Genomic DNA, 24,872 nt, shown 5'->3' with positions numbered 1-24,872 from the left:
CCAATCGTCCCTCCTAACCCTCACCTCTCCACCTTGCCTGGATCTTAATCAAAGAATTGCTTACTGTTGAATCCGTTGTATCGAGACCCGCGTTTTCAAAACACGATTTGTTTTGGTTTTCTGTTCCGTCTGTAAAACCATTCTGAGCAAATCAGAGTCTCACTTTGTGCACTTTCTGGCTATCCTTTGGACGAAAATCAGACAGTGTTGCGACAGAAACCAGGCAACTGCACTAGGTAAGAGATGGCAAGAATCTAATTGGCTTGGAATAATTTGACTGGCAGAACAGAAAATCCCAAAAGACAAAAACAAATCAGTGTTTTGAAAATTCGGCATCGCGATACAACGGATTGGACAGTAACTCCCTGTATTTCCAAATAGACAATTTCATAAACATAGAATCGTACCATCACAGGTGTGCAGCATAAGCCATCTAAGAGCGACGTTACAGTCTCGCATGCAGTTCATGAGTTTAGGAATGTTGTCGAGTACATACTCATCGACCAGGAAGCCTTCCTTTAGGTAATTCAACACCTATGGTCATATAATAGAACTTCAAGATTAGTATGAAATGGATAGGAGGAGAGAGATGAAAACATGAGGGGATAGTCATTAGCCATAAAGCATATTATTCTAGTGGAGAATTGCAAGTGAAAATGTATCACAATGAAGAGGGGAGGGGGATACAAAGAATGCATAGAAAATACATTCCTGCAGCCAATGATGGTAAATAAGAAACATGAGAATTTGGGAGAGGAATGCACAAGCATTTGTGTTTTCTTGCTTCTGGACCTACAAAAATACTGCCTGAAAAAAGATGCAAAGATAAGCAATGGAAAAACGTAAATGGATGGGAAAGCAAGGAGGAAAAATGAAAAAACGAAGATGGACCGGAAAGCATGGGGGAACAATTTAGAAAAAGGACATGGATGGGAAAGGGAAGGGATACCCATATAGCAAGGAATAAAGGGGACAAGATTTAACAAAATACTCAGTCTATTAGTCACTTACTTCTTTGTTTAGGTGCTGAACTTTGGCATTTGTCTTTGTTGCCTGCAAATTAAAAAAAATGTATTATTTATGGGTATTCACAAATGGTTAAGGTAAAGTAGTTTCTTTTATTTCTTGAAAATGCAAAATTCAGAAATATTGTGTGTAAAAACTTTTACAATGTAATATACTGTAACCTTTTTGTTATGAAAGAGCCCCAGAAAAATGAATCACAACTGAGAATTTAGTCATAGTTTATACATTTTGAACAAACATTCCATAAAGATTTCAGCTGTTCACAGATTTGCTGGTTGCGGGGTAAATCACTAGATTCTGACCCATGGGTTTCTATTATAAATAATATGAAGCATCACAGGGCTGCTTGTACATACCAGTGTTTTTATATTGTTACTGTCCAGAGTGTTGTTCAAGGCTGTTCTTGCTGCTTTGTAGGGCTCCCAAGCTTCAACTAAATTAACTACGATCCCCATGTAGATACTGATCACCTAGAAAGAAACAAAGGTTACAGGGGAGCTTTGAAAAAAATTGTAGGACTAAAGGGAGGAAGAAATAATTAAAAAGAAATAAAGAAAAGGGATAAAAAAGAAATGGAAAAGAAGTAAAAAAAAAAGAGGGGAGAACTGACCCAGTTATCAGGGAAATGTTTGTCCACAATTTCTCTCATCTTTGCCTGTTGGCTGTGTAGTATCTCTGGTGCAAAGTACAGTATCACAAACAGCATGGATGCCTGGGTGGCAAGTGCTGTACTCCGGTGTTCAGGAAGAGGATACCCAGAAATCTGTAGCAAAGGAAAAATTAGTATAGAATCTTTTCTAGATTACAGTATGATGGAATCATCTAAAAAAAACCATAGCTAGTACCATGCATAGCCAATTGAATTGTCATCAATTAAATTTGTATTTGTAATTAATTAGTTCTATTGATCTCACCTACTCATCCTATCTAACTAAATCAAACAAGTGGTAATCATAACTAGTTTGTGATCATTTTGAATACAGGCAGCTGTATTGTTACTTCCCTTTTAACTTTAATTATTTCAATAGTTTGATTGAATTTATGTTCCTTCCACTTTCATCTCATTGAGTTTAGCATTTTCAAAGCAATTCACAACTAATTAAACAAAGTCATTTAAGTTTAAAAAAATGTTTGGTTTGCTAGAGCGAGAGCTGCGCTAAAAGCAGCCAACACACATACCTGGTTGTAGACATCATCAGAACGTAGTCTTCCAATTAGCATGTCAACAAATGTCTTAGAAATTTCAATGCGGCTATGGAAAAAAGACAACATATATCATACAGGGCCTATGACTGGATGGGAAAAAATCTTTAATTTTGCAGAAATTATGGGTTGAAAGTTGCGGACGAAAATCGAAATTTCGCGGAATTGCAACTTTTGCATATTTCTAGGGGGGTTGGGTGGTGGTGGGTCTTTTGTTTTTGGGGGGGGGAAGATCAACCTCTTTTTTTACTCACTTTCAGGTACAGGATATGTGACATATCTAATTGCATGATAGTCGTTGATTTTTATCTATATACTGTAATACACAAATATCAAAATTACACCTCATTTGAATCAATCTATACGGTCTACAAGAAAGTCTATATTAGGATATCGTAATAAATCCTTGATATTAGTTAAACAACAACGCAAAATGGCACGGCAGGAACGCGCCGTATGGGTTGGGACTTACACTAGTATGAATTCGCACCATGGCATTTCTTTGCAAACCGCGGTTATGCTATCGTATGTGGTAACCAACAACATAATCTTTCTAATCTTTCTCTTATAAATATATATTTTTTGCTCTGTAATGTGATATCTCTTTTGTGTTAATTCCATGCTTTAGTTTACAGTGGATAATGGTGAGCAACATATGCGAGGTTTAACTTGAAAAAGAGGAATGTGAAATGGGGCTAGAACTCAGTCTACTACGTCAGCTACATACTTGTAACACCTAGACTTTATCTGATGAATTGACATTGTCGCAAAATCGTGATATAAAAAGTATAAAAACAACTGCTTCTTTCCCATTTTTTTGCGTTTTGAACTAAAAACAATTAACAATATAGTGTATTGCAAATTTTTTGTTAAATTTCTTGAAAGAACCAAAATTTTGTGGAAAAACGGCTAAAGGTGCGGAAGTTGCGGAAAATTGTCTAGGTTGCGGATCCGCATCTACGCATCATGTCAGAGGCCCTGTATAATAGTGTGAGTACAGTATTTATACTGCCTTCTAGATGATAGTCTGTCCTTTTCCAGTTAAATTGGTAATAATAAAGTAAGAGTAATCTCAATTCATGTAGAAAACTTGAGAGTCAATATTAAGACTACGTATAAAAAACACAAATAGGCCAAGGTTAGGCTAGCCAGGGTTTGTTAAAGTGGCATGCACAAGTATAGATATTGTATTATTGAGAAATGTTTAATGCCCAGCTTCCAATAAGCAACATGCTTAATAAACGCCTTCTTCATGATATAGAAAATAGAATAAGCACTAAGACTAGTATCTATTTTACTGTACATGAGAAGAGGTGTGAAATATGCAATTTTTCTTAATGATTTACCTTTTAGTGAGGCATTGCATGGCCATTGGCAGTAGGAAAGGGTGTTTTACACAGTACCTGCATCTTGCATAACCAAAGTCTTATAGACTAACGTCACCTCACCTGAAGTAGTCCTCAGGGTACTTTGCAGGTCGCTTGGCACCTGGTACGACAGAGAAGCCAGTGCTACGGAGCAGTTTACAAACATCATCCAAGTTGGAGTCAACATCAGCCCTTGCAGCACTGTGGAGACACACAGAGAGGTTTGAGTTATAGTATTAACCCAAGTGGATAGCCTTGTTTATGTATAAAAGCAACCCAAATCCTTGTAAAAGTCAGTCAGCCAGTAGACATGAAAGGATCCACGGTGTTGTAAGTATCTTCAGTAATCATTGTATTTTAGTTGTTTTTCTTAATATTTTATGTTTTTCTTTTCATTATTCATGTATTTCTATGTTTTAGTGAATGGTAAAATAAACGCATGTAAAAACACAAGTCTTGGCTGGTTCAATACCCTTGCACAGACTATGACAAAGACAATCTAGCTCTCCCCTCACTAATTGAGGGTCAGAAAAGTCAGAAATTTACATTCATCTGCAACAATTAGATGAATATAAATAAAGTCCAGGGCAGACAAGAGGAAAGGGTGAGGGGGGTTTTTGAATGCTTGCAACAAATAAGCCATTGCCCCCTGTTTTACTGTGTGATGATATTTTTCCCTAGCTCTCAGATACCCAAAAAATTTTTTTAAACAGAGCAGACACTCCCATCTGAACAACATGCTCCTCCCATCCCTGGTTGGTAACTGCTCACATACTCACCAATATCTGTGGTAGGAGACTAGCATACGTTCTCGAACATCACTTTCAAACTTCATGTCAATCACCAAAAGCATCACCCCATAAAGATAAAGACTTTCACACTGAAAATCCACAAAAATAAGTGAGATGTTTTCTTGACATCCAGAAGGGCTAGGGAAAAATCTAGCCTTACTATAGAAAATCAATGCCACACTTAAATTAGCATGATAAAATGTTGCAAATTAGTGTGTTATAAAACAGTAAAATCAATGTAAAATCTTCCTGATTCTTCCCCCAAGCATGATAAATAGAAGTAAACCAATCCATTAAAGGGATTTGATGCAAAGGATCTAGTTGATTGATTTAAGCAATTTGAGTAAAAGGTTCTGTATAGCCTGTTCTGAAACCTAAAAGTATCCATCTGCTCACTAGGAGGCACTCAAACCACAATAATTTCATATTTTTTTCTGTAAGATATAATTACTTGAACTATTCCACATGATTTAGATTGTTTTTGAGATTGCCAAAATTACACTAAAATCACTCTTCAACGTGCAAATACCACTTTAGGGATATGAAAAAAAAATAGGTTTATTACCATCAACTGTTTCCCATCTCCATTTAGAAGGACACTATCGAGTGTTTGCTGGATAAACACTCCTTCGTCCAAGTCTTCAAGGAATCTAGAGGTAAACAATGAATGTACCAGAAACAAGAGGAAAGTAAAACAAAAATTTGATTTAACAGTAAAAAGAAACCATTTACAAATAAGATCTAAAGAAAACGTTACTGCAAACTGTGTTTCAACTCAATTCTGTGGGGGTTAACTTAAAATTGAAATGGGCATGCTAATATTACGGATTTTTATTTAATGTGAGTGCATACCTGTTTAGATCCACAACATATTTGTGGACACTCTCAAATGCTTTGTAAAACCTGGTGAGAATTTCAAGGTGGTTTTCACGAAATTCCTCATCAAGATCCTGCAGCTCCTACAATAATAAACAACAATAAAAACAATAATAATATCAGTAGGAGATTCCACTAGGTGAGACATTGTTTACTCAGGATATCAAAAAATTCAATTGTTTCATTATACATTGATTCACTAAAACATACTTTCTTCCCCATTTGAAAAAGCAAAGAGAAGCTGCCTCTTAAATTGCAAAATCACAAAAAATGTTAGGAATGCTCATTTCGCAGTTACAGTGGCACCAAGCACCAGGTGTCAGGAAAAAGACAAAAGATACATATGCACATACGCACTAAATCAACAATGCAAAGCTAAAAAACAATTCGAACTTTATTTAATTGCTGGCTTTGTGTTCATCTGTATTTTCTCAGGGACTGTTGCTAAGAAGGCGATCCCCTTTGATGTAGTTTGGTTGTGATCGTCTAAAGCTGTGTAAGATGCAGAATTCTGAAGTTATGATTGACGTCCACCAAAACACAGTTGCATACCTGTCAACCTCTGAAAATCTCAAGGCTTGAGAATATTTGGGGGGGTGGGTTATATTCATTTTTAGGGGGAGGGGTGGGTTTAGCCTTGCTGGCGTTTGCAGTATAGAAAGCTCTCACGAACAAATCCACTTATTGATCTCACAAGGGTGTTAGATTAATATTGCTACGCAAAGGAATTATTGTTTCAAATATTTTCAATAATTGAAAATAGGCAAAATGACAATTTTCTATAGAATAATTTTTTGGAAGCGATAAAAATTGCTAAAAAGCAGGAGATTTGGTGCTCAACGCGGGAGAGCGGCAGAAGGGGCCCCAAATCTTGAGACTCCCGCCTAATGCGGGAGAGTTGACAGGTATGCAGTTGTGACTCAAAAACGAAAGGCACATGGTGCATGTGTAACTGAATACGAGAATAATTATTCCATCATATAACAAAGACTCGAATGACAAATTGTCAAAGTGTTTTGTTTAGCAGTCCGAAGTATAAGATAGTCTAGAAAATGTTAGCTCACAGAAACCTTTTTGAAACCCATTTAAAGTACTATCTTATAGAAAAACAACTTTTTCTTTCTCAGATACCCCCAAAAATATAACTAAGGCCCGACTTTGACCCCGAAAAAGACAGGCTTCCCCCCTCCAACCTCCCCCCCCCCCCCCCCCTCGCGGTTCCCCGTTGCACTTCATTACGATAGGTACAAAACAACACCAATAATCATAAAGTTCTTCTTATCTAAGTTAAAATGGTTGGAAAAAACGACAGAAATAAACAGCAGATGAAGTAAATCAACTTTCTATTTCTTTATTGGATGTTTACCTACCGGTCTAGAATCGATCTTGTGCTCGTAGTAATCTGGGCCCTTGAAGTACGAAAAATCAGCCAAGATTTCTGCATATTTCTCTCGCTCTTCTCTGCTTTCTAGCTTAAACACGGGAGGCACAAACTCTGAAAGCCGGAGGAGCTCAGCGACGATTGCATTTCCTCTGCTTACGAGCTTTAAAATGGTTTGTCCGCAAGCGTTGTTTTCCGCAAGGAAATCCACCATTTTGGAAATGCTACTCCAACTCACGTGACACAAAAGATCTCAGAGGTAATAACATCAAGTATATTATTGACTACTTGCGGGTATCCTGTGCTGCTCCCAGTATCGCTTGCAAGCCTCGAGTTTAAAAAAATGGCGGCAGGAAAACATCGAATCTCTATCTCTCTCTTTCGAAGAAAACTTGAGGTAAGATAATAATTTATGCAACTGAAAATGTATTTTTTTCTGTTAGAAACTATTACTCTGACTTGAATCGAACATTTTTAGCATGTTCTCGTTTTTATTCGCTTCCAGAAGCCTGAGTTAAATTTCAAGGATTCACCTATAAGCTTACTTAGATACAAAAACACGGGCATTTTAATCTTATCTACAAAATCTATAAATCAGGATTTATTCGATCGAAATCGAACTTGGCAAGCAAAAGTTACTTAAACTTTTTAGCACTTGGCTCCATCTTTCGAATTTTTAACGCGGAATGTTTTGCTACTAACTTAATTTTTTTTTTGCTTACGTTATGGTCTAGGAACTTGACTGCCCTTATATCGAGGGGGTCGATGATTCGTGGATGGAGGAACTATTGTACAAACCTGGTGAACCCAGGATGAGGCTAATGCAATGGCTCCTGGGCAAGTAAGTGGTCTATGGTTGAAAAGCAAAACAACTTTATCCCCTTTGAGTGACATCAAATGTAGTTAGTAAGTGAAGGGGAATTCTGCTGCTTTAGGTTGCTTTACAGAGTATATCTGTAACTTATTTTTACATTTCAGATTTGACCCAACCATCAATGAAATGCTTGAGGGGCAGCATAAAATGAGAAGTAGAAACGACTCCAGATTACAGCGTAAGAATATCGTCACACAGTAGCACAGGTTTTGTTCTGAAAGAAAAGCTCAGCTCGTGAGCCATTTGTGAAAATGCAAAATTGTAAACTATTAACCATAGTGCCTTGTCTTGATAGCTTTTCGTTTCTGTTATAAGTTTTGTTTTATTGGAGTTGGTTATCGCCCCCCTGGAGGACCTGGGGATCACTCTTATTCTGGTCTCTTCCTGCAACCTGTTTGGCATGTGTGCCCCTACCAGGAGCATAAGCTCCAGCCGACATAGTTCTAAGAATCATTGAAACACACAGATCACACCACCACAATATGGTGATGATCCCTTTGGTTCAGGCCTTATGTGCCTTATAGGCGTGAAGAGGACAGGTAACTTGTCTCCATAGACTTACACCAGTTTACATGACAGCTGGGCTATTCAAGACAACTAACATACAGTACATAAAATTCCATGAACTTTTGATGTTTATTAATGTTTTAAAGACTTCCTATCTCTTTTCTTACCACAGGATTACTTTTTGCAGCTCACTTGATTGGACTGTGTCATTGTGATGATATCGCCCTTATCAAGGTACTCTTCTAGTACTGTATGTGTGTATGTAGATTCTTGCTGTCTGTCTGGAAAATTGCCAAGATAATAAATTTTACCAGTCCACTGTTTGTAAATAAGAATGTCTTCGTGCATTGGCGACACTTCAGATTGGTGGTATCCAAATAGGTAATATTGTAGAAATCCTAGACTCTTTGATTTCCATTGAGTCACATGACCTTAAAGCACCCCATAGCCTTAAGAGTTTCTTAAATAAGTTGACATGTTCATTTATTTTATAGGGTGAGACTTCACATAGCAAGCAAGCTGTGTTCTTTGAGAACCTGATTGATATGGTTAGTCATGTTGATGCTGTGGAATCTAAAGCCAGACAACGACGGATTCCTCCTGCTATAAGGTGAAACACAGTTTTCTACAGTTTGCCACCTGACAGGTGGAATACTAAGTACCCCAAAATGCATTGCAATGCAAACACTTGTGAATTCTACTGATCTTGCAGGTGTTTGCAAACTGTTCACCTGGAACCGAGACTCAAACTGTATTTATGCATCTTTAGTGCCAGCAGGCACACTGGAATGCAAAACCAGACAATTATTTGAAAGTTTTCCAAAGATGGTGATGATGATCATGATGATTACATGCAGTATAGAAGCCAGGGAGCAGCCCTCTTCTCTTTTCCTCTGGATTAAATATTTTTTAAAAAAATCTCTTTTTGCTCTGAATGGCTAACACTTGAAATGTTATTTTACTTTGGTTTTACAGGTGCATACACATACCATTTCAACCTTGTATTGATTTAGTAAACTGTGTGAAGTGACATTTCACTATTAACCCGCCGTTGTATGTGTGTTATATTACCGATTTACAGTTTAGTTAGTCTGCTAAAATTTGTTTTAATTTATAAATTTTTATGTGCTATTTAATGTGTTCATTTGCAGCCTTGCGGAACAATTTGAGAGTGACTGCAGACTACTGGACACACTCTGTCGACAAGAAGATCTTAGTGAAGTATTCAAGATGAGAATCCAGCTATCTCCACCAGACCTTGTGAAGGCAAATAAAATAAATGACAACAAGTAAGGCTAAAGCTGAAAATGCTTGTAGAAAAAAAGGCTTATTTATTGCTTCCAAAGCATTTGCTCCTTTTATAATTTGTCCTTCTTCCCTTACCCCAAAGTATCCACAACACTTCAACACATAAGTCCACCCTTTTCTCAAGTTTCCTTAAAATTATGCCTTTGAATTGTCAGAGTTCCTGACAGTAAACACCTTCTACATGTCCACCCTTCCTACAAACTCCTATATATTATGCTTTAAAATTTCCAGAGTTCCAGACAGTAAACACCTTGCAGGTGTAGCAAACAATTTATCCGAAGAGCTTCAGACACAGACTCAACACCTTGAAGAACTTCAACAGAAGTGGCCTTTTAGACAGTCTGACCACCAAGAGGTAGATAAAGTCAGCAAAACGCTAGAGCTGACGCTGAGCACACTCTCACAACAAGTGGCTGGATTTGTGCACTGCTACGAGTCTGAAATGCGTCCATGGTGTAGCCGCAGCCAGCCTGTGCTGTCAGGTATAGTATGATTATAGTAGGAGTATGGCTACTTGAGAAATGCAATAAGCAGGATGTCATCAGCACCTCCTTGGGGGAAGAGGTGCATGCTGTACCACTCACTATTATTCGTGTTGTTTTTTAGCTTGTTCTGGCATTTACATTGTTGTCATGAACTTAGATACATTTTAGGTGCAGAAAAAAATTAAAAATATGTTATTATTTATATTTGCTAATTGACTTTGCCAAATATGGGATAATCCAAAATAGACCAGAAACTGTATTATTGTTCACATTCCCTTTACAAACTCAAACTCAGAGCATGTAGCTTACAGGAAAGCAACTCTTGAATTTTGGCAAAAATTCTGGCATTTTTACTTGCAAATAGAATAAATGTTGGAGCACCTGCCCACCCCCCCTAATGAAATATGATGATGATTTCTAGCTATAGGAGATGACATTGATGTACACCCCTCTCCCAAGCCTACTTGTGCTGTGTTCTGATCATATTGGATTTCATTTTAATCCATAGAACTTGGCCCTGCCTTCAAGAGAGTTTACACACTGCTGCAGAAGTTAGTCCATGTAGGTGACAGTTCATATGCATCATCATATAAACTGTCTTTTGTTAACCCTGCCTCTTTTTCAACCTCCTCACATGTACATTGATTCCCAGTGGAACATAAGCTCATAGTCAGAGTTACTTTGCCTAACTATAGGGTAGATGCACTGGGTGCATTCACATCCCCCCCCCCCCTCCCAAAAAAAATAATGCAATAAAACGGGAAAATGGACTAGCCAAAAAAGGAATGGATTGTCCTCCACTTTTTCTTTCATTCTTTGAAGTGGCCAAGTTTATTAATCATGTCCCTCCCCCTGATGATAATAAGTGATGTAGTCTCGAGTAATGGGTCAGAACTGATTATTGTTCGTGTTTATTTTGCCGCCAGCTCCTTGGATCTCTGGAATTGGTCAAAAAGTCCCATGAGTCCATATGTGGCGAAACAAAGTCACGACTAGAGGAAGTCAAGGCTTCTGGTCTATGTAAGTCCATCTTCCCTTCCTCATTGGACCCAGTAAAAAGCTACACTGGTATGCACTCTATTTATATAAGATGTCTAAAGTTTAGGCTGAGCTGTTATTATTTTTGAAGCATGTTTTTTTTAGCATTAGTGCATATTGTACATATACATTAAATATGGCTAATGGGTAATACAACGTTTGAACTTAGCCTAAGATGCACATGTTCATTACCAGAAGAATGAATACAATACACCAAAAACTGGAATTTGACTGCCAAATGTTCGTCTTTAATAAGACTTCTTCAGGGCAGACAAAGTCTGCCCTGAAGAAGTCTTATTAAAGACAAATTCCAGTTTTTGGTGTATTGGTATATAGATGGGTATCTTTTAGTCACTCACATGTTGCATTCTATTACTCACAACAACAAATACTAGTAACATATAAATACATATTAAATAGGTGAGTACTTTGATTAGTGAGCTCGGGGGCTAAGTCAACCGAAGTGGTTTTGAGTTAGCCGTGCATGTGCAGTATATGTGCATCGATATATAAGCAGGAGAAGTTTATGTTATTTTAACCCATCTAAAATGGATCTATCTATTTTAAATCAGCGTCCAGTACCAAAGATTACCTGGAAAACCTCCCTGATTGTGTTGCCATTTTAGAAGGAGCCTTAGAGCGCTACCAGCAAACTTGGCACAAAGGCTAGGATGTGTAGGCAAGTACATAAAGAGTTGAGTTGGCTATTATCCTCTGAGACCCCAGACCATGTCACGGCCATGTTTCTTACATAATAACACAAGGTCTACCAGTTTGTCATGCAAGCTCTGTGGCGTTTGTGTCATTTTGTTCAACTGCAACGCTGCCACTCACGAAAACCCGGCCATAAAAGAGACTTGCCAAGATAGAACCTGCAAAGGGGCCAACCCAGTACACCTGGAAACAAATCAATGCAGACATCAGTCACCAGTTACTGATAAAGCAATCAAGATTCACAAAAAAATTGTTGCCAAACAAGGCAAGGGCGCTAGGATAGTTAAACCCAAGGACCCCTCACTCATTATATATGTCACACTAAAATGCAGGAGATATATTTGAAAATATTTTGTTTGTTGATGTCCAGTGATGTCCTTACCCAGTGATGCCCTTACCCAGTGATGTCCTTACCCAGTGATGCCCTTACCCAGTGATGCCCTTACCCAGTGATGCCCTTACCCAGTGATGCCCTTACCCAGTGATGCCCTTACCCAGTGATGCCCTTACCCAGTGATGCCCTTACCCAGTGATTTCCTTACCCAGTGATGCCCTTACCTAGTGATGCCCTTACCCAGTGATGTCCTTACCCAGTGATGCCCTTACCCAGTGATGCCCTTACCCAGTGATTTCCTTACCCAGTGATGCCCTTACCCAGTGATGCCCCCCTTACCCAGTGATGCCCCCCTTACCCAGTGATGCCCCCCTTACCCAGTGATGCCCTTACCCAGTGATGCCCTTACCCAGTGATGCCCCCCTTACCCAGTGATGCCCTTACCCAGTGATGCCCTTACCCAGTGATGCCCTTACCCAGTGATGTCCTTACCCAGTGATGCCCTTACCCAGTGATGTCCTTACCCAGTGATGTCCTTACCCAGTGATGTCCTTACCCAGTGATGTCCTTACCTAGTGATGCCCTTACCCAGGATGCCCCCCTTACCCAGTGATGCCCTTACCCAGTGATGCCCTTAACTAGTGATGCCCTTACCCAGTGATGCCCTTACCCAGTGATGCCCTTACCCAGTGATGCCCCCCTTACCCAGTGATGCCCCCCTTACCCAGTGATGCCCCCCTTACCCAGTGATGCCCTTACCCAGTGATGCCCTTACCCAGTGATGCCCTTACCCAGTGATGCCCTTACCCAGTGATGCCCCCCTTACCCAGTGATGCCCTTACCCAGTGATGCCCCCCTTACCCAGTGATGCCCCCCTTACCCAGTGATGCCCCCCTTACCCAGTGATGCCCTTACCCAGTGATGCCCCCCTTACCCAGGATGCCCTTATCCAGTGATGCCCTTACCCAGTGATGCCCCCCTTACCCAGTAATGCCCTTACCTAGTGATGCCCCCCTTACCCAGGATGCCCCCCTTACCCAGTGATGCCCTTACCCAGTGATGCCCTTACCCAGTGATGCCCTTACCCAGTGATGCCCCCCTTACCCAGTGATGCCCTTACCCAGTGATGCCCCCCTTACCCAGTGATGCCCTTACCCAGTGATGCCCCCCTTACCCAGTGATGCCCCCCTTACCCAGTGATGTCTCCAGTGATCCATGACGACCGCTGGCCCAAGTGACCGTGCAGGGTTCATACTGCATCCTGTAAAGGGAATCTAGAGACCAAAAGAGGCCGCTCGCTCAATATTTTCACATAGATATCAAATTTTTTACGCATTTTTTCTTAAGAAAAAAAAATTAAAACAATGTAACTGACGAACTGTGTGATTAAATGAAATTAGCAAACCATTTTGCGGAAAGTTAAAAGAAGCAATATGTTATACTATAACAGTCGTTTAGCTTGTATTTTTTTACATGGAGAGGTATTTTTCCTGCCAAAAATACGAAATTGCCCGCGTTAGCTCATCTTTTCCCTACTCTTTTGTAACGAAGGAGTAAAATTTGACAACGCTTCGTGCTATTTGGCGAATATAAATGCCTACTGACTGTATCTCACCCCCGCCATGTGACAGATAAAAACACAAAAGCCCACTGCCGCCGCCTTCTCGTAACCTTTGAGCGCCTTCCGTTCATCTGTCGCCGCCAAAATACCAAACACCAATAGGAATGTCAGAATGGTTTCCATAGCGACAGCCTGGCCGACCTGTATGGTAGGCGCGGGAACCGTCATGCCTAGCGAGCCACGTATAGATGACGGTGTCAGTCCGAATAGGAGCGCCGCGCCGAGGAGACCTGGAAACGAGACAGCATTTGATAGATGTTCTGCGATATCTCGCCAACAACCTGTTTAAATTGCTTGTCCCCTGAATTTTAGTCATTCAAACTTTCCACTGAAATCCTAAGATTGAGTAAAGCTTGAGTTCGCAGAATAAGTGAGCACAAATTGATACTCTAACATACAAGGGGGAGTTTACGCCATATGATTCGTCTTTACACGGGGCTAAAGGAGTCACGCAACTTGGAATCTTGTATCGGACCTGGATTTTACGATAACCTCAATTTTACGATGGCGTTCCTCTTTTCCGGCGCAAAAACAGTGAAATGTATAAGAAATTACCTCGATCTAACGATATTTGATACAACGATATTCTCGATTTTACGATACAAATCTGTTCTCCCAAGCGTAATTTTGACCTCTATACAACGATATTACTAATTCTCTTTATCAACAAAGAGAGAAAAGCTCAAGACACCTTACACGTACATTCAGACCCGTACCCAGCATTTTTCTTGGGGGGGGTGCGAACCCCCTTAAACCCCCCCCCCTCCCCCGCTGGTTACGGGCCAGACAGTACAGTTAATCGATTTTCTTGACTTGACAGATCTGTTAAATACAGATTACAGTTTACAGAGTCTTTTACAGAGTACAGTTACACTATTGTTATTTTGTAAAAGTCGATAATTAACCCGACCTCCCTGCAACGATATTTACAATGGATTTTCCTTTATATCGTGAAATCGAGGAACACTTAGTAACGATACCTGTATTTTACGATACCTTTTCTTTCTCCCGTGGCATATCGTAAAATCCAGGTTCCACTGTTGAAAGGTTAAAAAAATCCAAAAATCCGAGAAAAACTTTTTTTGAATGACCATTATCCATATATAGATAAAAGTTTGAAAAAGTGTCCTCAAGAGAAATTCAGAAAATTCTGAAACCCGCACTGTTTTTCAAACCTGCTACTTGAAACTCGCGACATTAGTCCAACTCGGGTTACTGACGTTCCGAGACCTAATTTTGCAACCTCAACACATCAACATCTCAAAGGTAGATCCGCTTGATGAAAATATATCTACCATGAAATTTGGTATTTATCTTACAAAAAAGAGCCATTTCTTAATGTAAATTAACATGAATATTTATTTATTTGATATCCCACGCTTTTGAATGCTTTTGAGCTTTTCGCAACACGTTCTCTCACCTCCTAAAACCTGACTGAACACAAACACCAAACCATGCACTGGCTTCACTCTTCTTGTAACCACCATGGCTACGGCGACCGCCGGGTTGATCTGCCCTCCCGTCACATGACTCATGACCATCACTAGCGTGCTCGTGGTCAGGCCTGCAGTGAGAGCGATGTGCTGTACGCTTGGAGCCTGGAAATGCGGCCACGACAGACAGCTTGCACAGACAAGGAACACAAATACATGGCTTGCGAGCAGCTCCGCTAGAGCGCCGATGAAGAGTTGCTTATGCTGAAAGCAGGGCATCGCAAAAATATCTTTACCTTCTTCAAGAAGTCGTATCAATACAGTGAAATACACTAAATATATAGTGTATATAAAAGCACGTTACAATGTCACAAATAACATGTCAGTTCTTTCACTTCAAGGACATCTTCAAGTTCTATAGGAGATGATTCTTGTTGTTGTTGGTAGCTGAAGGTGTTCTTTTCACTATTTCCGTAGTTTTCGAAGAGTTTCCCCTTTAAGCTTTTTCTCTTGCCTGTTTTTTTTTTTGCGTTGTTTCTCCGGGAGAACAGTTTAATGATTTTTCAGCTCGCCTGTGACTTGTGCAAGATACCATGCTCTTTTTCGTTTACTTTGCTTTTAATGTTGGTTCTCTAAAGATAATAATCGTAATTGAAGTCCTAATAACACTCGTTAAGGGTTCATTAGTATTTTAATAGAAGCTTCTTTCCCATCTTCCGCGAATAACAATTTAATCCCCGGAGGAATCTATTAGGAAACATTTGTGCAGCTGTGGCTAAAGGAAATTGATCCAAAAAAGGACATCAAACGTGATCACGTGTCGCGTGGCACCGACAAAAGGAAAAAAAACATAGCGAGGTAGCATAGTTTTGTTAGTTCTCATAATCAAACGGATAAACATTTGCTAGATTTTTCATTGTAATCCAATGTTTTTTTATTTTTCTCTCGCAAATTTAGAGAAGGCCCTCTTGAAGTCTTCGATTCGCTGTTGTTTCGCAGGTTTTAAAAGTAGAAAATAAATAAATAAATAAAAAAAACACTCATTTTTAGTAATATGTTGAAATTATTGAATGCACAAAACAGAAGTAATCAGCTTTTCGGATTCGTGAACTACTGTAAAGGTGGCCTAATATTTCCTAAATGAACTCCAAGCCATTAAGGGTGATTAGAACTAATACGTGATTCTACGCGGCTCCAATCAGCGACACTTAAGGGAGACCATATCGCACATTTATATTTATTCGTATTTACTAGGGTGATAACTAGTCGAAATCTTCCGTGGTCGATTAGGAAGTGATTGATTAGTATAACCTAGTGTTGATTGTGTGTGATAAAACAGGAGAACATGCCTCATATTAATTCCGCTTATGCCTGCCTCGCAGCGTAGGTTTAAGCGCTTTGTATCCACAGGAAATCCATTGAATTCCAATTTACGTATCGTATTAGTGTAAACGTGATCAGCAATAAACATTGCAGCCTCACTAACGCGGTTTTTGCGTATGATATTGATTCAAGCATAGAGAATAGGGAATTTTATGGACCGCCTGTGTCACCATAGTAACGGAATATGGCCCTTCATCACAGATGTTTAAAAGCTGCCATGAAAGAGAATTTTGATACAAATGTCTTCTCTAGCAATAATTTTTTCACTGTCCTCTCTTTAAATCTTGGATTTGTAGCTAAGTTCTCTATGGCCGTTGGGCAAATAACATTATGGTGGCGAGAGCGCAGACGAATGCATCCGCTTATACGTGTCTAAACAAGACTAAGCAAAGTTTTGGATCGAGATTGTTGTTTTTATTAGGAGGGGGAAACTGGGAATCGAACCCGGGTCCAAGTAGTGGAAACAGAACACTACAGAGCGAGGCTCTGCCAATTGGCGCCAATAGACGTGGTACAAACCAAGGGCTTTGTTAGGGATAAGGGTAAGGCAGTGATAAAGAATATTCCGTGCGCGCCCGTGGCTAGGGACAATGGAAAGCGCTTCTACCTTTTAACATTTGGCGTCTCTTCTCATCCCTTTTTCCCTTCGCTCTTTCATTAGGCATATAGGCATTATAGTCGCTCAACCTACAACAACTCATCAACCAAGACAACAATGCTAAGTGACTTAGATGTATTTATTAGCGTTTAAAGAGCGCCCTTTTTTCCATCCCCACAACACATCAACCAGGACAACACTGCAAGGTGACATGGTTATATTTGTTAGCGTTTAAAGAGCGCCTCCTCCTGAGCCAGGCTCCGGCATGCACTTGTAGAGGGTGATGAGGCTCCCGTACGGCTGACAAGTCAGGCCATCTTTGCAGTCACAGCCATGAAGGTGCTGAAACGAGAGAGTCATGCGATACGGCGTGATTCGCCATTCTTTCGTATCGCGGGGAATTGGATTGAGTTGATAAGCAAACAGCATTCTTGGAACATTCTAGGCATGGCTGTCCGCTTATCAATTCGACCCAGTCCCCCCGCGCAATGTAAGAATGGCGAATACGGCGTCGAGATTGATGAAGATGATGATATAGATGTAGTTTTTTTTCGGAGTGGCTTATCACTTACCGAGAAATTGCAGGATTCCCCCTCTTCTCTCTTGGGAGCGCAGATTTTCAGTACAGAAATGCAGCAGCGGTCCACACCACAGTCAACGTCCGTACTGCATGTCTAAAAAAGAGACAAGTTTGGGACACGCACGCTGTGATTTTAGCTCTTAAATTGTTGGAATTATAACCGAAGTAATCATGAACTATCAGTAGTGAACCGTCTTTACCCGTGGTATGCCTATAAAATATTTGTATTTTCATTGAAACTAGTTTGGAATTTAATAGATTGGATTAGATAGATTGGTACGAGATCACGACAGTTTGGGCTTTTTGATTCTACACATTTTTTTGCCCAAACACAAGCATTTAACCGTCTCAAATGCCTGGAAAAGAAATAAAAAAAAAACTTTCTCGCAAGAAGCAAAATCTAGATTTTCTAAAACCTCCATGACAAACCCTGAAATCTTCTCCGATTCAATATCTCTTTATATCAATAGAAGTGCTTTTAAAGTTCAACATACTCATCAGTGTTGTGGGACTTTCTTACCTTCCAAAGCCATCTCTTGTGCCTTTCCGCCTCGGCAGCGAATACAAGCGTTAACATGAGAAACAAGATGGCGGACTTCATGGTGACGGAGCGAACAAAGTCTTCAGTGGAGTGGTCTCTTAAAACGCGCCAGTTATATACGAAGCACTGTGTTTACTTTGCTACTCACAGGGTGACGCGGTTGTTTGCTTAACAAGAAGGAGGGGTTCCCTGGTCTTTATCTACTCCCTAACGATGAATAGAATCAATGCAAAACATAACTAGTATTGCAAGCAGAAACTCCCTAATTCCCCTGCCTGTATTACTATAATTACGGGGATACTATATATATATATATGTATATGTGTGTGTGTGTGTGTAACGGCGGTTTATTTAATTTTTTCTGTTTTTCTTTTTCTTTTATCTTTGCCTTTGATTTTTTAAAGTAAAAATGACATGGCTATAATTCATTTATCGTTATCAGCTGGAATCTCTCTCGCTCTCTTTGCTCAGCTAGCAAACTACGATTTTCTATTGGTGCTATTGTTTAGAGCCCCATGTCTTTTGTCTACCCCTTGAGTCAGCTTGGCAAACTAAGAGGATTGAACTATTGAATGACTGTGTTAGGTGTTTGTGTAATCTGTCTGCTTGTGGTGCTAAATTGAATGCGTTTCGTCAATAGGTGCATAGCCTCTATTGGTTTTTTTGGGATTCGGTGTTTATTCAGACCTTGCAAACAGACCTTGGCTAAGGATGAGTCTCAGTAATAATCACGAAAAGATAAATTAGTAGTCTGGTGTCCTTGCCCATTTTCGAGCATGAAGATTTTGAAAATATATGAAAATTTATCATCACGACAACACAGCAACTGAGATAAGGGAAGGGTCATTATTTAACGGGGGAGAAGGCTGCAATTTTTTGAGAGCCGATTCGGGGGAGGGCCTCAATTTTTAAACAGGGTTTAGGGAGGGCATTATTTTAGAAAGGTGTTCTGATCAATTTCCGAGCCTCCTAATAGTCGGGAATTTCAAAATTTTCTGGGGACCCCCTAAAAATTAAATAAATAAATATGATGGGCCTCTGACTTTACTCTCATGACTCCGTTTGACTGGCGCTTCTATTTTTTTTATCTTTTGAAGTTTCGGTTTTCGAATTTCCATTAATGTCACTTCCCCACTAACTTTTCAACCATTGCATGGGCCTACCCCCCCCCCCCCCCCCCCCTCACACACATAACGATTCGGCGCGCGGGGGTCTCCTTTCAGCATGTCCCTCAATATTCTCCCTCGGAGGTAATATACTAAACCTGAATAGCTTTTTCACTTCCTTTCCGTGAAATAGTGTTCCGAACCCCGAAATAGTGCTCAGCGCAATAAGGACAAATGCTGAAAACAGCAACATTCAGGCCATCTCCCGGTTAACATAAACGAAAGCATTTTTTTTCTTGACAAAGTGCCCAGTTTTTAGTACATCACGGCACCGTAGCAAAAGTGCTTATACAATCATAAATCTTTTGGTTCTCCTGGTAGAAACTGTCGTACGTAAAGAGAATCCCACGGCTAGACTATAATTTTAATAAAATAAACCCGATATTTTAGGGGGTCTCTTCTAAGCATGTCCTGTTTTCTCAATATTCTGTACCTGAATTAAAAAAATTCCATGGATGAAGTTAATGAATTTACATTGTTTTTGTACTGGGGGAGGGCCTTAAATTTTGGTCGCCTTTTTGGGGGAGGGTCGGAATTTTTGACCTGAAAAAAATTAAACTTTGCAGACTTCCCCCCCCCCTCCCCGCCCACGATAAATAATGACCCTTCCCTAACTATCACATTTAAATCATACACGTGACTTTCGTGTGCAGTTTTAAGAGCCCTTACCACAACCTTTTTATTGCTTCATTCAACTGATTCGATACTTAAATAAAAAAAACTATGTGAAAAGGTCTCGAAATAATCACCTAAAAAAATTTGTATAGTTCGTTTACCAAATCCGACCGAAGAATCACTGGTGGAAGAAGGAATGGGCGTTCTGTGGGGAAAAGGTTTTGCTGTTGTTGCGTGTGGAAATGGGAAGCAGATATGTCAAGGGAAAGAGTTTTTATTACCTCTTTACTCTAAACCTTTCGGATGTACCTGTTGATGGCAATTCAAGAGCCCAAGTAACTTTGTAGCAGCGGTAAAAGACTCTGGGAAGGAGAATGAGTGAATTATGCAATGCCAGCATGGCCAAATATGCTGTTCAAGCATAATAGCGCTGACCATATAGCGCGGGCAACTCGGGAGGAACCGTTCGTAACCTTTCTCCCAAACCCCCACGGGAGACCTCTAACACTAGATACTGGCGTGGATTATGCACGATAATTTTATTACACGGTAATTTTATTTCTTCTTTTTTGGTATTACAGTGTCTTTGGTTTCAACAGTTCTCATTGTTGTTGTTATGGTTGTTCTCGCTCATTCCACGCCTTGCAGCTTAGGCAACAGCAGGTAGGCAGCGGTAGTACTTGTAGGTGCCGAAACACTTGGCCACCTGACAGAACAGGCCGTCTTGGCATCCACAGCCGTGGTAATTCTAAAAGAATGAAGCAAAAAGATCGAACAACAGAAGCGTAGCAGGATGGGGAACAAAAAAGGCCAGTCATGCACATTCGAAATCGCGTTCTAAAAATGTGCTGCTTTTTTTATCTGCTTAGAGGGGAGGGGCCCTATTTTGAAGGCTCTGGAAGGGGTCTACGCCCGTTACTGTGCTATAACTGCGCTATTTTGTGTGTGTTCATAAGACATTACAGGCTGGCCCGTTACTGTACTATAACTGCGCTATTTTGTGTGTGTTCATAAGACATTACAGGCTGGCCCGTTACTGTGCTATAACTGCGCTATTTTGTGTGTGTTCATAAGACCATCCCCTCTCATACCGAGAAGTTACAGGATTGGTCAATGCCTCGCTTTGGTGCACAAAGGTGGAGGTATTTGATGCAGCATCTGTTTTTACCGCAGTCGGCATCCGTACTACACGTCTGTAAAACAAGATAAACATAGTAAATCCCGGTAGGATCTCAAGATGGGGTCCATTGCTTGTGGTATAGGTTCAACTGGATTTCTGTCCCAATTAAATTCCTACGTTTTTCCACCCTCCATAGCTCGAAAAACTCCTGGTAACTCGAAATAAGTTTTGTTCCTATTTTTTTTTGTTCCAATAAAATGTTTAACTTATATATTTTCACTAGCAAAGAATGCGGTGTCGTTAGACGAGCGAAGAAGGGAGGATCGGAACTTTCCTTATCTTTGCGTGATTTGCCTTCGATACTGGAATGCCGGCTTAAGTTATCGGTTCTTAAACACGTGACTTACATCCACAAGGAAGCGTCTCTCCCTGTCGTGCTTCTTCGCGCATGCGCCAAGTACCACTAACGCGATAAGTAGAAGAACCTTCATAGTAGTGAGGAATCTGAGACAAGCTGATAACACTAGCTTGCGGGAAGAGCAGTTAGTTACGCGACGCACGAGTCAAGATGAAGGCGTGCTAGTTTGGCAGCGATGTCTTATACGAAAGGTGACGTTTACAAACAGGGAGTGGCTTGTGTTAAAGGGTACGGCAAGTGTTCAGGGGAGGGGGGGGCTATGTGGCTTTATCGGGGGGTAACCTCGAGTATTTTGTAGTGCCTGTATGTGATCAATAGATATTGTGTGTCTTTATTATGTGTCTTATTTATGTTTAACAAATAAAACATGTATTTATTGTATGAATTACAAAGGGTATTTTATTATCATTGTGAGTTTTTGATTTTTTAACAATACATATTTACCCAGCAGGGCACACGAAACGGTGCAAACGGGAAAGCAATAGTCCTTGGCACTGGCCTTTTTTGAGCAAGTGAGCATCATTTTTAGACGCGCTAATACAGCCTGCAGGTGTTTACCCGGTGTTTTTATACCGAAATACCAGCCTCCAGCGATTCGTGGCCGCCATCATTTCTGCTCGAAATCCAAGATGGCGGCAACGAATCGCTGGAGGCTGGTTTGTCGCTATAGAAACAGCGGGTAAACGCCTACATGGCAGGCTTGCTCTAACATTGTAGTAACATCTACGAAAATAAAGTCAAGAAATAATGCTTAAAGAGCAAACTTATTTTAGTTTTAAGGAGTTCGTCGAAATATCATTAGACTACGAAAACACGAAACCTCACGTTAACATGAGACATAGATGATACAGGGGAATGCTTACAAAACCAGGCAAACTTTAAAGGCCCTGTCACGTGGTTGTGTAGGTACACAAGTCGAGCGTGTAGAACAATAGAATGTATTGAGTAAACGAAGAATCGTTGCTCTCCCCATTACCGTTTTTTAATCTTTTTTCCACAGTATCAATGTAGATTCGAACCAGTGCTATCATATGCTTGCTTGTTGTGTAAGCTCACTGATTGTTCAATAGAGGTCTACTCGCTATTGAATTGTAAGCCCCGTTCGGTACTTATACAAAATATTTATGGCTTTTTCAAACGAATTTTCTAGGGCTGTAGAGCACAGGATATAATGGCGAGAAAACATGCAAAGTGATAAAAACAAAAAGATTAAAAGAAAGTGAATAAAAATATTAAAATTTCAAAGAAATCTGTAAACGACTTGTGCCAGAGTAAGCGTATTCATCAATCCCGTCCATGTATAGCGATTTTCGCACGCTTTTCGGCAATATTAACAATAATTTCTGGTTTTATCCAACTGGACTTCAGGGTCGATGAACAGCGGCATGATATATTGACCTGAAAACACAACAGAACTAAAGTGGACATGTAGTGGGCCACCCCTGAAATCTTCGCTAGCCAAGCCAAAAGAATACCTTAGTCTTCCTCAGCAAAGTATCGCTGGACCGAACGCCACCTAACATGGTGCTAAACGGCACCGGCTTTACTTGGTCACCGTCTCGCCAGTGATGCTGGGTCACCGTCTCGCCAGTTATGCTGGCGCTATCCACACGGGTAATTTGCTATGTATTTTTGCCCGGGCATAACTTGAACCTTTTTATAAAAACGAATATATTGTTACTTGTTTTACAATATTGTACAATTATAACTTTATGCGAAAACAAATAGTCCACGGGCCATAGGATAATTTTACCCCAAAACGATGTATCTAAATGTCTTTCCAGTGTTGAATAAAAAAAAAAGCACGTATTTCTACCTAAACTCCTACTCCCCCGACAAGCTCTTCTTCTCAAACGACGCGCTTTGTAACCGCGCTTCTAGCACAGGGAAATGGTGCAGAATTGTTCATTTTTTAGTACAAGCATGAAATTTGGCAAGGTGATAGATATTGGCATCACAAGTAATTTGTGATAGGACTCCACGCCCAGTTTAATATCCTTACAGTTTTATAGAGGTATAATTTATTATTGCTTAAACAATAGAAATGTACATTTAATAAATGATACTGGTATAATTACCTCGCAGCCTGATTAAGAGATACGTGTATTCCATTATCCATACATTGGATACGCCCTTTCCTGGTACTTACAGAGCGCACAGATATAGTGCGTTATAATGATAATCACCAAAAGATACACTAAATACATAAATATATATCTGAAACTATGCAAAACGTTCGACTGGCAGACACTTGGCAGCTTTTACTAGAACGCCACTTCCAGTTTTTTTTTGGCATGTCAAGTATTTAAGCGGATATCCATAAAGTAAGCTAAGAATTAGTTTTTTTTATCTAATTTTCTTCTCAGTTATACTTTCTAGATTGACTATGAAGTATTTGTATAGTTTCATGTAAATCCGTACAAAGAATCCTTTGATCAGTCATGGAAATTATAAAATCAAAGATGGCCGCCAATCCAAGATGGCAGCCATTCAAGATAAATTATATTGAACAATTTACATTGAAAATCGTAATAAACGGCAAAGTAGCTTTATTTTTCTGTTAAACCAAAATTTAAGCCTTATTGCGGGAAAATTTTAGCTTCTCGAGGTGCACAATTTGGCTAATATGTGTATACAGGAAACGGCTGGATTGCCATCAGGCTCATAGACAACAGTGGCGACCGGGTGCCATCCCGACTTGCAGTATGAGGTGACGGAATGCCATCGTACTCGCACGAGACAAGGGATGACGGGATGCCATCAGACTTGCACGCGACAAGGGATGACGGGATTCCATCAGACTCCACGTGACAAGGGATGACGGGATGCCATCGTACTCGCACGAGACAAGGGATGACGGGATGCCATCGAACTCGCACGCGACAAGGGATGACGGGATGCCATCAGACTCGCACGCGACAAGGGATGACGGGATGCCATCGAACTCGCACGCGACAAGGGATGACGGGATGTCATCGAACTCGCACGCGACAAGGGGTGACGGGAGGCCATCGAACTCGCACGCGACAAGGGATGACGGGATGCCATAAGACTCGCACGCGACAAGGGATGACGGGATTCCATCAGACTCCACGTGACAAGGGATGACGGGATGCCATCGAACTCGCACGAGACAAGAGATGACGAGATGCCATCGAACTCGCACGCGACAAAGGATGACGGGATTCCATCGAACTCGCGCGTGACAAGAGATGACGGGATGCCATCAGAGTCGCACGCGACAAGGGATGACGGGATTCCATCAGACTCGCACGCGACAAGGGATGACGGGATTCCATCAGACTCGCACGTGACAAGGGATGACGGGATGCGATTGAACTCGCACGCGACAAGAGATGACAGAATGTCATCGGACTCGCACGTGACAAGGGATGACGAGATTTCATCAGACTCGCACGTGACAAGGGATGACGGGATTCGTCAGACTCGCACGCGACAAGAGATGACGGGATGCCATCGGACTCGCGCTTGA

General features: G+C 40.6%; 5 protein-coding genes across 7 annotated transcripts in view; 2 read left to right on the top strand and 3 right to left on the bottom strand.

Annotated features, from left to right (window-relative positions):
- The window catches only part of LOC5500800 (WASH complex subunit 5), a 28,400-nt gene extending 21,507 nt beyond the window's left edge, over positions 1–6,893 (bottom strand). Inside the window, exons 1-10 of the mRNA XM_048726307.1 lie at positions 6,634–6,893; positions 5,240–5,346; positions 4,953–5,037; positions 4,376–4,476; positions 3,678–3,797; positions 2,206–2,278; positions 1,637–1,789; positions 1,383–1,496; positions 1,012–1,053; positions 408–534 (exon numbers count right to left, since the gene is read on the bottom strand). Of these exons, the coding sequence (XP_048582264.1) occupies positions 408–534; positions 1,012–1,053; positions 1,383–1,496; positions 1,637–1,789; positions 2,206–2,278; positions 3,678–3,797; positions 4,376–4,476; positions 4,953–5,037; positions 5,240–5,346; positions 6,634–6,858 (1,147 nt within the window). The 5' untranslated portion in view covers positions 6,859–6,893. The remainder of the gene's footprint in view (positions 1–407; positions 535–1,011; positions 1,054–1,382; positions 1,497–1,636; positions 1,790–2,205; positions 2,279–3,677; positions 3,798–4,375; positions 4,477–4,952; positions 5,038–5,239; positions 5,347–6,633) is intronic.
- Positions 6,894–6,934: 41 nt separating this feature from the next.
- On the top strand, positions 6,935–11,920 carry LOC5512944 (HAUS augmin-like complex subunit 7). Of its 3 annotated transcripts, none has more exons than XM_001633203.3 (10): positions 6,935–7,041; positions 7,379–7,485; positions 7,623–7,696; positions 8,198–8,259; positions 8,520–8,635; positions 9,177–9,314; positions 9,565–9,815; positions 10,327–10,379; positions 10,745–10,838; positions 11,429–11,920. In XM_001633203.3, the coding sequence occupies exons 1-10, from the start codon at positions 6,988–6,990 to the stop codon at positions 11,524–11,526; spliced, it is 1,047 nt and encodes a 348-aa protein (XP_001633253.2). In that variant the 5' UTR covers positions 6,935–6,987; the 3' UTR covers positions 11,527–11,920. The 3 variants fall into 3 exon arrangements, with proteins under 3 accessions (XP_001633253.2, XP_048582265.1, XP_032238305.2); XM_048726308.1 differs by having other exon boundaries at positions 10,745–10,884; positions 11,428–11,920; XM_032382414.2 differs by lacking the exon at positions 11,429–11,920 and having other exon boundaries at positions 10,745–10,945.
- LOC5512943 (aquaporin-2) lies at positions 10,626–16,268 on the bottom strand. Its single transcript, XM_001633162.3, has 4 exons — positions 14,946–16,268; positions 13,520–13,755; positions 13,098–13,178; positions 10,626–11,753 (listed from the first exon to the last, which is right to left on the bottom strand). Exons 1-4 carry the CDS (start codon positions 15,235–15,237, stop codon positions 11,634–11,636), a joined length of 729 nt encoding a protein of 242 aa, XP_001633212.3. The 5' UTR covers positions 15,238–16,268; the 3' UTR covers positions 10,626–11,633.
- Positions 16,269–17,060: 792 nt separating this feature from the next.
- On the bottom strand, positions 17,061–18,197 carry LOC116618556 (prokineticin Bv8-like peptide 2). Its single transcript, XM_048726309.1, has 3 exons — positions 18,040–18,197; positions 17,512–17,613; positions 17,061–17,281 (listed from the first exon to the last, which is right to left on the bottom strand). Exons 1-3 carry the CDS (start codon positions 18,118–18,120, stop codon positions 17,171–17,173), a joined length of 294 nt encoding a protein of 97 aa, XP_048582266.1. The 5' UTR covers positions 18,121–18,197; the 3' UTR covers positions 17,061–17,170.
- Positions 18,198–24,491: 6,294 nt separating this feature from the next.
- LOC125561774 lies at positions 24,492–24,872 on the top strand. Its single transcript, XM_048726134.1, has one exon. It carries the CDS (start codon positions 24,492–24,494, stop codon positions 24,870–24,872), a length of 381 nt encoding a protein of 126 aa, XP_048582091.1.

This window comes from Nematostella vectensis, chromosome 4 (assembly GCF_932526225.1).
Source record: "Nematostella vectensis chromosome 4, jaNemVect1.1, whole genome shotgun sequence".
In the NCBI taxonomy this organism is placed as follows: domain Eukaryota; kingdom Metazoa; phylum Cnidaria; class Anthozoa; order Actiniaria; family Edwardsiidae; genus Nematostella; species Nematostella vectensis.
The sequence above is the reverse complement of the archived record's forward strand: the minus strand, read 5'-3'. Positions and strand labels throughout refer to the sequence as shown.